We start from the raw sequence: 13,316 nt of genomic DNA, 5'->3' as shown, positions 1-13,316 counted from the left end.
TTCAAAGAGCGTTATTTTTAAAGAGCGTCATGGTCAGGGTTGCGACATTCAAGGTCCCAGTTAAACTTTCAAAACGTTCCTTACTTTGCGTTTTCCCAAGTGAATACTTGACTTGCCTTTGCATGTGTTTCAAAACTGTTGCCACCGTTGGGGCTGTATGCTCTCATCTTTTATCATCTGGTATCATCACTATTTAATAGTGATTCATAAACAAGTGCTTTTGATTTGGTCGGAATCGTACAATGGACTCTTATAATTATGGAAAGGGTTTGTCTGTTTTATTGTCAGTGATTCCGATGGACTCTGGTTTCTGGATTGGTTTTGAGCTTAAAGAGAAAACCTTGGTAGCTGAGGCATTGTCTGTTTGCAGGGTGATCAGTATCTGATGCTGCTGCTGCTGCTGGTGCGACAGTCCTTGGATTGCCAATGGGAACCTTACGTCTACAGGACGTGCCACTACCATCATACTCACGGAGTACCGTATCACTATCATACTCACGTAGTACTCTATCACTATCATACTCACGTAGTACTGTATCACCATCATACTCACGTAGTACTGTATCACTATCATACTCACGTAGTACTGTATCACTATCATACACACGTAGTACTCTATCACTATCATACTCACGTAGTACTCTATCACTATCATACACACGTAGTACTCTATCACTATCATACTCACGTAGTACTGTATCACCATCAAACTCACGTAGTACTGTATCACCATCATACTCACGCAGTACTGTATCACCATCATACTCACATAGTACTGTATCACCATCATACTCACGTAGTATTGTATCACTATCATACTCACGTAGTAATGTATCACTATCATACTCACGTAGTACTGTATCACTATCATACTCACGTAGTACTGTGTCACTATCATACTCACGTAGTACTGTGTCACTATCATACTCACGTAGTACTGTATCACTATCATACTCACGTAGTAATGTATCACCATCATACTCACGTAGTACTCTATCACTATCATACTCACGTAGTACTCTATCACTATCATACACACGTAGTACTCTATCACTATCATACTCACGTAGTACTGTATCACCATCAAACTCACGTAGTACTGTATCACCATCATACTCACGCAGTACTGTATCACCATCATACTCACGTAGTACTGTATCACCATCATACTCACGTAGTATTGTATCACTATCATACTCACGTAGTAATGTATCACTATCATACTCACGTAGTACTGTATCACTATCATACTCACGTAGTACTGTGTCACTATCATACTCACGTAGTACTGTGTCACTATCATACTCACGTAGTACTGTATCACTATCATACTCACGTAGTACTGTGCCACCATCATATTCACGTAGTACTGTATCACTATCATACTCACGTAGTACTGTATCACTATCATACTCACGTAGTACTGTATCACTATCATACTCACGTAGTACTGTATCACTATCATACTCACGGAGAAATCTATCACTATCACACTCACGTAGTATTGTATCACTATCATACTCACGTAGTATTGTGTCACTATCATACTCACGTGGAACTGTATCACTATCATATTCACGGAGAAATCAATCACTATCACACTCACGTAGTATTGTATCACTATCATACTCACGTAGTATTGTATCACTATCATACTCACGTAGTATTGTGTCACTATCATACTCACGTGGTACTGTATCACTATCATACTCACGTAGTACTGTGTCACTATCATACTCACGTGGTACTGTATCACTATCATACTCACGTAGTATTGTGTCACTATCATACTCACGTAGTATTGTATCACTATCATACTCATGTAGTACTGTGTCACTATCATACTCACGTAGTACTGTATCACTATCATACTCACGTAGTACTGTATCACTATCATACTCACGTAGTACTGTATCACTATCATACTCACGGAGAAATCTATCACTATCACACTCACGTAGTATTGCATCACTATCATACTCACGTAGTATTGTGTCACTATCATACTCACGTGGAACTGTATCACTATCATACTCACGGAGAAATCTATCACTATCACACTCACGTAGTATTGTATCACTATCATACTCACGTAGTATTGTATCACTATCATACTCACGTAGTATTGTATCACTATCATACTCACGTAGTACTGTATCAATATCATACTCACGGAGAAATCTATCACTATCACACTCACGTAGTATTGTATCACTATCATACTCACGTAGTACTGTATCACTATCATACTCACGTAGTATTGTGTCACTATCATACTCACGTGGTACAGTATCACTATCATACTCACGTAGAACGGTATCACTATCATACTCACGTATTACTGTATCAGTATCATACTCACGTAGTATTGTGTCACTATCATACTCACGTAGTATTGTGTCACTATCATACTCACGTGGAACTGTATCACTATCATACTCACGGAGAAATCTATCACTATCACACTCACGTAGTATTGTATCACCATCATACTCACGTGGTACTGTATCACTATCATACTCACGTAGTACTGTATCACTATCATACTCACGTGGAACTGTATCAGTATCATACTCACGTAGTACTGTATCACTATCATACTCACGGAGAAATCTATCACTATCACACTCACGTAGTATTGTATCACTATCATACTCACGTATTACTGTATCAATATCATACTCACGTAGTATTGTGTCACTATCATACTCACGTAGTACTGTGTCACTATCATACTCACGTAGTACTGTATCACCATCATAGTCACGTAGTACTGTGTCACCATCATACTCACGTAGTACTGTGTCACTATCATACTCACATAGTACTGTATCACCATCATAGTCACGTAGTACTGTATCACCATCATAGTCACGTAGTACTGTGTCACCATCATACTCACGTAGTACTGTATCACTATCATACTCACGTAGTACTGTATCACCATCATAGTCACGTAGTACGGTGTCACTATCATACTCACGTGGTACTGTATCACTATCATACTCACGTAGTACTGTATCAATATCATACTCACGGAGAAATCTATCACTATCACACTCACGTAGTATTGTATCACTATCATACTCACGTAGTACTGTATCACTATCATACTCACGTAGTATTGTGTCACTATCATACTCACGTAGTACTGTATCACTATCATACTCACGTAGAACGGTATCGCTATCATACTCACGGAGAAATCTATCACTATCACACTCACGTAGTATTGTATCACTATCATACTCACGTAGTACTGTATCACTATCATACTCAAGTAGTATTGTGTCACTATCATACTCACGTAGTACTGTGTCACTATCATACTCACGTAGTACAGTATCACTATCATACTCACGTAGAACTGTATCACTATCATACTCACGGAGAAATCTATCACTATCATACTCACGTGGTACTGTATCACTATCATACTCACGTAGTAATGTATCACGTCACATCCCAGTCACGTACCAGACAGCCACCATTCCATTCATTAAGTGATATGATAATCACTACACAAATGTATTTGTAAATCCCACGTACCACGTTAATGACATACACACCATGCACCAGGATTATGAAAATACGCTATCACTTCTATTTTCAATCGATAAATAGTGATTTCATGTAGATGCCTTAATATATGCACTGATTGTGTCACCTGAATCGTGTATGTTCTACATTAATTTGGCAGTCAATTGTGGCAAGGAAGATAAAAACTCCTTTTACCAAATTTTGGAGACAGAAGTCCATGCATTGACACTTCTAACAAAATGTATTCGTTGTGGATTTGTTGGTGCTGCCGACGCACACTGCTCATGGGGTGTGTCAATAGAAAAGAAATAATTTTAAAAAGAAATGTTAAATTTAGAAACGTTTGTTTTTGAACCACATAAGAAACACGGTGTACAGTGAAACAGTAAGGAAGCGTGTTAAACTCGTTTACATGTCGTCAGTCACTGTTTCCCGGTGATGTAGCTCGGCACGTGGAGTGTGTCGTGTGTACAGGTCAATGCAGATGCATTAATAGATCAAATCGCTTCATCAATACTCTCTACATCAGCATCACCTGCAGTCATTCTACAACTAGTGAGATAATAATCACAAACGTCCTGGTAACACTGGACTGATAAATAAACACTGTCAGTTTGCCGCCATGTAGCTCGGTGTGATTTGTTTGTTTGTTTGTTGTTTAACGCCGCACGCAGCAATATTCCAGTTATTTGACGGCGGTCCGTAAATAATCGAGTCTGGACCAGAAAAACCAGTGATTGACTACATGAGCATCGATTCATGCAATTGGGATCGATGACATGCATCAACTAAGTCAGCGAGTTGACCATCCGATCCCGTTTGTCGCCTCTTACGACAAGCATAGTCGCCTTTTAGGGCAAGCACGGGTTGCCGAAGACCTATTCTACCCCGGATCTTGACGGGTCAGCTCGTATGAGAATGTTGGTTGTGTACCATCAGACTACTATGTCGAAAATGTGATCGTCATGTCATTGTCCCATATACAACAGGCGCATTAATTATTCATGTTTTATGGGTTTTTTATATACGTTTTTTCAATATCATTGATCACACGCTCACTGTGGCCTTGTGGGCTGGAGTCATTCACGACGACGACGACGACGACGACATTGTGGATCAGGCACTGAACATTAGATACGTCGACGTCAATGACGTTACTCTTCGAATCGATTTACACAATGCTAAAACGGCAAGCTCGATTATCCGCCGAAACAGATTCCACTGTGCGGAAACTCAATGATGACACCCGGCGTTCGCAACAGGGAAGCATGTCCATCCTAGAGGCGTTTCCTGACAAATTATTTCCCTGTTTAGTTGTTGGCCAATCTCATTAAAATCAGACCTTAGTTCTCGCTACCGCTAAACAAAGATCTGAAGACATCCCATTAGGGGTCACGTCAGAACGACCTTTCATCCGACCAATCAGAGCGTCGCTTACCAGAATATGAAAGTGACAGTCGGAATGCAATCTCGAAAACTTTATTCCGAACGATAGTTACGGGTTTAACGACTGAATCCATACAATCTAGCCCATCTATTAGCCATTCCATAATGTTCTTTTGTTCAGGTTTTAAATTTGTAATCGAGAATTTGTCAAACTATGTTTCGAAGCGTAGTCGCCAATTTGAAATTAGTGCCGTAAAGCACGAGAAAGCTGCCTCCTGATTGGTCATTCCATTGGTCGGTCAAAGTTCGTTTAGCGGTAGCGAGAACTAAGATCTGATTTTAATGAGATTGAGTTGTTGGCAGTGTGATTGGGTGTACGGAAAGTGGGATAAGTAGACCACCATTTTGACAATTGAAGTTTTTTCTCGAGAGCCGTGAAACCTATTCGAACATGGGGTCACTTGTCGCCCAGTGGTCAAAACCGCTGTGAAGAGTTGTCAACCTTAGCTCGGACACGAACCACCGATCGTCGGTTCCTATCCTAAATTCAGGACATTATGATGTCTGGGTTTGAGCTTTACAAAGGGGTTACTATACAATCTGTGACACGAAGAACTGTATCAAGCTGACACGCCGAGATATAACTGGAAAAATGTACAAGGTTTCAAGACAAAAGTGTTAAGCCAACTCACTCACTCTTTAGAATGCAAATATCGCGGGTGGTCGAGTAGCCTTGTGGTTAAAGCGTTGGCTTGTCACGCCGAATACCCGGGTTCGATTCCCCATATGGGTACAATGTTTGAAGCCCGTTTTCCGGTGTCCCCCGCGGTGATATTGCTGGAATATTGCTAAAGCGGCGTAAAACCATACTCACTCTCTAATGTCCCCCGCAGTCACCAGAAGTACAGAATGTCCTTTCAAGATGGGAATAGGTATTGTGGAGTTAGCACTATTTGTCCTTAATAGTTTCTTCATGACGCTGGATGGTCATATCACGCCTGAGTTAGGAGTCGCTGGTGATTATTTTGATAACAAATTCACAATGTAAACCTTTTGTAAACTCGTATGACGTCTGACCTTCCCGAAAATGAAACATTGCATGTGAACTGGTTGGGTTTAGGTTTAGGAGTTTAGGCGATAGGTGATAGTTCCGATACTCACAGAGTATGTTGTCGCGGCCAATATTGATTTGTTCATATCACTTTACGGCTGTGCGATCGAAAACAGTCCATACCACTCTATGTATTTTGATGTCACCTTGCCACTTTCGAGTCTGCTACATCTGTTGGAATCCTGAAGAAAGCTCTATGTCAGTCAACGTACATTGGTTTGTCTGTTGTGAAGGACTGTCAACAAACCAAATTTGGTCAAATTTCGGTTTAATTTTTGTTCGACTTTAAACGTTGATGGGATGACGTGACGTAATATTGAATAACCACATGCCTTGAGATGTAATTTTGAATGACCAGATACCTTGAGATATAATATTGAACAACCACATACCGTGCTATGCAATATTGAATAACAACATACCTTGAGATATAATATTGAAAAAAAAAACCTTGAGATATGATATGAAATAACCACATGCCCTGATATATAATATTGAATAACCACATGCCCTGATATATGATAATGAATAATCACATGCCTCGAGATATAATATGCAATACCTAATGCAATGATATATGATATTAAATAACCACATGCCATGAGATATAATATGTAATATCCACATGCCTTGTGATATAATATGTAATATCCACATGCTATGAAATATAATAGTGAATAACCACATACTTTGAGATATAATATGTAATATCCACATGCCTTGTGATGTAATATTTAGTAACCACATGCTATGAAATATAATTGTGAATAACTACATACCTTGAGATATAATATGTAATATCCACATACCTTGTGATATAATCTGTAATAACCATATGCTATGAAATATAATAGTGAATAACCACATACCTTGAGATATAATATGTAGTATCCACATGCCTTGTGATATAATATGTAATAACCACATGCTATGAAATATAATATTGAATAACCACATACCTTGAGATATGATATGTAAAATCTAATGCAATGATATATAATATTGAATAACCACATGCCTTGAGATGTAATACGTAAAACCTAATGCCTTGATATATAATATTGAATAACCACATGCCATGCTATATACTTTTGATTATCCACAAACCTTCAAATATAATATGTAATAATCACATGTCATGCGATATTCTATGTGATAACTAACTGACATGATATATAATATTTAATAACCACATACCTTGAGATGTAATATGTAAAACCTAATGCCGTGATTTATAATATTGAATAACCACATGCCTTGAGATATAATATTGAAAAAACCCTTACTGTGCTACGTAATATAGAAAAAACACACCTTGAGATATGATATGTAATAACCACATGCCTTGTGATATAATATGTAATACCAAATGTCATATTGTATAATACGTAATAACCACACGCCTTGTGATATAATATGTAATAACCACATGCTTTGAGATATAATAGTGAATAACCACATACTTTGAGATATAATATGTAAAATCTAATGCCGTGATATATAATATTGAATAACCACATGCCTTGTGATATAATATGTAATACCAAATGTCATATTGTATAATACGTAATAACCACATGTTTTGTTATTTAATATGTAATAACCACATGCCTTGTTATATAATATGTTATAACCACATGATATGAGATATAATATTGAATAACCACATACCTTGAGATATAATATGTTAAATCTAATGCCATGATATATAATATTGAATAACCACATGCCTTGAGATATAATATGTAATATCCACATGCCTTGTGATATAATATGTAAAATCCACATGCTATGAAATAATAATAGTGAATAACCACATACTTTGAGATATAATATGTAATATCCACATGCCTTGTGATGTAATATGTAATAACCACATGCTATAAAATATAATTGTGAATAACTACATACCTTGAGATATAATATGTAATATAAACATGCCTTGTGATATAATAAGTAATAACCACATGCTATGAAACATAATTGTAAATAACCACATACTTTGAGATATGATATGTAAAACCTAATGCCATGATATATAATATTGAATAACCACATAACTTGAGATATAACATGTATTTACCATATACCTTGAGATATAATATTGAATAACCACATGCCTTGAGATGTAAAATTGAATATCCAGATACCTTGTTATATAATATTGAACAACCATATACCGTGCTATGTAATATTGAATAAAAACATACCTTGAGATATAATATTGAAAAAGACCACATGCCATGAGAAATGATATTGAATAACAACATAGATGTACCATGAGATATAATATGTAATACCTAAAGCCGTGATATATAATATTGAATAACCACATGCCTTGTGATATAATATGTAATAACCACATGCTATGAGATATAATAGTGAATAACCACATACCTTGAGATATGATATGTAAAATCTAATGCCATGATATATAATATTGAATAACCACATACCTTGTGATATAATATGTAATACCAAATGTCATATTGTATAATACGTAATAACCACATGCCTTGTTATATAATATGTAATTACCACATGCTATGAGATATAATATTGAATAACCACATGCCATGCTTTATACTTTTGACTATCCACAAACCTTCAAATATAATATGTAATACTCACATGCTATGCGATATTCTATGTGATTACTAAGTGGCATGATATATAATATTGAATAACCACATGCCTTGAGATGTAATTTTGAATGACCAGATACCTTGAGATATAATATTGAACAACCACATACCGTGCTATGCAATATTGAATAACAACATACCTTGAGATATAATATTGAAAAAAAAAAACCTTGAGATATGATATGAAATAACCACATGCCCTGATATATAATATTGAATAACCACATGCCCTGATATATGATAATGAATAATCACATGCCTCGAGATATAATATGCAATACCTAATGCAATGATATATGATATTAAATAACCACATGCCATGAGATATAATATGTAATATCCACATGCCTTGTGATATAATATGTAATATCCACATGCTATGAAATATAATAGTGAATAACCACATACTTTGAGATATAATATGTAATATCCACATGCCTTGTGATGTAATATTTAGTAACCACATGCTATGAAATATAATTGTGAATAACTACATACCTTGAGATATAATATGTAATATCCACATACCTTGTGATATAATCTGTAATAACCATATGCCATGAAATATAATAGTGAATAACCACATACCTTGAGATATAATATGTAGTATCCACATGCCTTGTGATATAATATGTAATAACCACATGCTATGAAATATAATATTGAATAACCACATACCTTGAGATATAATATGTAGTATCCACATGCCTTGTGATATAATATGTAATAACCATATGCTATGAAATATAATAGTGAATAACCACATACCTTGAGAAATAATATGTAATATACACATGCCTTGTGATATAATAAGTAATAACCACATGCTATGAAACATATTTGTGAATAACCACTTACCTTGAGATATAATATTGAATAACCACATACCGTGCTATGTAATATTGAATATAAACATACCTTGAGATGTAATATTGAAAAAACCCACACGCCATGAGAAATTATATTGAATAACAACATACATGTACCATGAGATATAATATGTAATACCTAAAGCCGTGATATATAATATTGAATAACCACATGCCTTGTGATATTATATGTTATACCTAATGCCATATTGTATAATACGTAATAACCACATGCCTTGTGATATAATATGTAATAACCACATGCTATGAGATATAATAGTGAATAACCACATACTTTGAGATATAATATATAAAATCTAATGCCGTGATATATAATATTGAATAACCACATGCCTTGAGATATAATATGTAAAATCTAATGCCATGATATATAATATTGAATAACCACATACCATGAGCTATAATATGTAATAACCACATGCCATACGATGTAACATGTAATATTCACGGATATTGAGATATAATATGTGACAACAACATGCCATGGGATTTGATATTGAATAGCGACATATCATAACATATTATATTCAATAACCACATACGATGATATAAAATATTGAATCACTACATGAAATTTGTTATACTGAATAACCACCTGTCATTCAATAGAATATTGCATAACAACATGCCACCATATATAATATGTAATTACTACATGTCATTAGATAAAATATTGAATAGCCACATGACTTGATATATGATTTTGAATAACCACAGGCCATGAGCGATAATATGGAATAACCACATACTAAGATGTGTAATAACCGCATGTCATGAGATATGATATTGAATAACCACATGCAATGCTATATAATATTGAATAACCACATGCCATGCTATATACTATTGAATAACCACATGCCGTGCTATATACTATTGAATAACCACATGCCTTAAAATATAATATATGATAAACACATGCCATGCTATATAATATTGAATAACCAAATGCCTTGAGATATAATATTGAATAACCACATACCATGATATATAATATGTAATACCTAATGCCATGACATATAATATTGAATAACTTCATGCCTTGATATATAATATGTAATCTCTAATGTCATTAGATATAATATGTAATAACCACATGTCATAAGAAATAATACATACCGGGGGATATAAATGACCACATAAATAACCACATTCTTATCAGTTATTGACCAATCACGGGAGCAATCGCGGCCTCGGTCATTTTCAGTTTATTGAGTGTATATGATATTGCTCGAATTGTAGTCAATAATGTTTTATTACATAATTTATAAAAGAAGAATATTTCAAATTCAACTCGACCAATCGTCCAACATCGTCACTTTCCAAAACCGCAAAGAAAATTCGGCAGAGAATGAAGGAAATGGGAGAAGTGACACCCTCGCAGATGCCACTTTATGGACGTGTTCTGTTCCTGTGTTTAATTGTCGTACTTACATACGGAGTAACTTAATTATAAGTTTTTATCCTAAATATATTCAAAAGATACTTGTAAACAACATTGTAAGTTTAGTTCCAACGTAGTGACTGTAAGCAAAAGCACTGGCGTGACCATGGCTAGCATTCAACTACAAATTACAAACGGTCACTGGTTTCGCTAAACAATGTATTCGAGCGATCTTGTGACTGAAACCCAAACAGACTGTGGTAGTGAGAAGCAGTTTCCTGAGGCTTTCCGTGTGACATGGCTTTCTGCAAGCCTACTGCAAGCTGGGACGTTTAACATCCCGTGACGGTCATGTTTCTAGCGAGATCGACGCGAGATCCCGACATACAATGGCTTCGAGTCATGTCACAGGTCTATTGTCAGGGGATATAAGCTCACATTGTCCCTCACTCTCTCATATTGTCTTTCACTCACTCACATTGTCTCTCACTCTCTCACATTGTCTCTCACTCTCTCATATTGTCTCTCACTCTCTCACATTGTCTCTCACTCTCTCACATTGTCTCTCACTCACTCACATTGTCTCTCACTCACTCACATTGTCTCTCACTCACTCACATTGTCTCTCACTCACTCATATTGTCTCTCACTCTCTCACATTGTCTCCCACATTGTCTCTCACTCACTCACATTGTCTCTCACTCACTCACATTGTTTCTCACTCACTCACATTGTCTCTCACTCACTCACATTGTCTTTCACATTGTCTCTCACTCACACACATTGTCTCTCACTCACTCACATTGTCTCTCACTCACTCATATTGTCTCTCACTCTCTCACATTGTCTCTCACTCTCTCACATTGTCTCCCACATTGTCTCTCACTCACTCACATTGTCTCTCACTCACTCACATTGTTTCTCACTCACTCACATTGTCTCTCACTCACTCACATTGTCTTTCACATTGTCTCTCACTCACACACATTGTCTCTCACTCACTCACATTGTCTCCCACTCACACACATTGTCTCTCACTCACTCACATTGTCTCTCACTCACTCACATTGTTTCTCACTCTCTCACATTGTCTCTCACTCACTCACATTGTCTTTCACATTGTCTCTCACTCACACACATTGTCTCTCACTCTCTCACATTGTCTCTCACTCACTCACATTGTCTCTCACTCACTCACATTGTCTCTCACTCACTCACATTGTTTCTCACTCACTCACATTGTCTCTCACTCACTCACATTGTCTTTCACATTGTCTCTCACTCACACATATTGTCTCTTACTCACTCACATTGTCTCTCACTCACTCACATTGTCTCTCACTCACTCACATTGTCTTTCACATTGTTTCTCACTCACACACATTGTCTCTCACTCTCTCACATTGTCTCTCACTCTCTCACATTGTCTCCCACATTGTCTCTCACTCACTCACATTGTCTCTCACTCTCTCACATTGTCTCTCACTCTCTCACATTGTCTCTCACACTCTCACATTGTCTCTCACACTCTCACATTGTCTCTCACTCACTCACATTGTTTCTCACTCTCTCACATTGTCTCTCACATTGTCTCTCACATTGTGTCTCACTCACTCACATTGTGTCTCACTCACTCACATTGTCTCTCACTCTCTCACATTGTCTCTCACATTGTCTTTCACATTGTTTCTCACTCTCTCACACTGTCTCTCACATTCTCGCATTGTCGTTCACATTCTCATATTGTCTATCACTCTCTCACACTGTCTCTCACGATTTCACATTCTCTCACTCTCACATTGCCACTACTACTCCGAGCATTGTCTCTAACACTCTCACACACACTCACACCGTCTTTCATTTTTCCACATTGTCTCTAACATTCTCGCATTGTCACTTACACATTGTTTCTCACACTCTCGCATTGTCACTCACACCTTGTTTCTCACACTCTCGCACTGTCACTCACACATTCTCTCTAACACTCTCACATTGTCTCTCATGTGTCTCACATTGTTCTGATATTTGCTTTGAAATGCCATTTCTCCAAAATACTACGTCACGGTCACTTTGGGCACAGGTCCCAAGATGTCTCAAACGTCGTTGTTCGGTGTACAGAGTTGCTTCCCTTACTCGTACCAGAATCCTCTGATCCCGTGTTCGAAAACTAGACTGGATTTTGATTATTATGATTCTTGATTTGTCAGCACCGAATTCGGGCTGGTTGATTTTATTGAAACGTTAAGTGTCTAAATACGGGCGCTCCTTGGTTCTTATAACAAGGAGTATGTGAATGAACTCTGAATAACGCCGACTCAGCGGTGTTGAAATGGGGAAGAAAAGCAGACATAAACACGAAC

The 13,316-nt window shown here is 36.7% G+C and overlaps 3 protein-coding genes across 3 annotated transcripts in view; all 3 read right to left on the bottom strand.

Moving 5' to 3' along the window:
- LOC139442980 (uncharacterized) overlaps positions 1 to 13,316 on the bottom strand; it is a 38,902-nt gene that overhangs the window by 19,534 nt on the left and 6,052 nt on the right. The gene's annotated exons all lie outside the window — the stretch shown is intronic.
- On the bottom strand, positions 257 to 1,924 carry LOC139442215 (uncharacterized). The gene is made up of 2 exons (XM_071222999.1): positions 1,607 to 1,924; positions 257 to 1,450 (listed from the first exon to the last, which is right to left on the bottom strand). The coding sequence occupies exons 1-2, from the start codon at positions 1,922 to 1,924 to the stop codon at positions 257 to 259; spliced, it is 1,512 nt and encodes a 503-aa protein (XP_071079100.1).
- On the bottom strand, positions 2,663 to 3,436 carry LOC139442213 (dynein heavy chain-like). Its single transcript, XM_071222997.1, has one exon. The coding sequence runs from the start codon at positions 3,434 to 3,436 to the stop codon at positions 2,663 to 2,665; it is 774 nt and encodes a 257-aa protein (XP_071079098.1).

Source organism: Haliotis cracherodii, unplaced genomic scaffold (genome assembly GCF_022045235.1).
Source record: "Haliotis cracherodii isolate W230 unplaced genomic scaffold, xgHalCrac1.p SCAF_5, whole genome shotgun sequence".
Lineage (NCBI taxonomy): Eukaryota > Metazoa > Mollusca > Gastropoda > Lepetellida > Haliotidae > Haliotis > Haliotis cracherodii.
Note: the sequence above shows the minus strand (reverse complement) of the source record. Positions and strands in the feature narration are given on the sequence as shown.

Bases quoted from the DNA above. Each gene is read 5' to 3' on its own strand.
- LOC139442215 (XM_071222999.1), bottom strand. From the start codon at position 1,924: ATGATAGTGATACAGTACTACGTGAGTATGATAGTGATACAGTACTAC. The intron at 1,451-1,606 runs GTGAGTGTGATA...ATAGTGATACAG, and splicing joins TGATAGTGATACAATACTAC to TACTACGTGAGTATGATAGT.
- LOC139442213 (XM_071222997.1), bottom strand. From the start codon at position 3,436: ATGATAGTGATACAGTACCACGTGAGTATGATAGTGATAGATTTCTCC.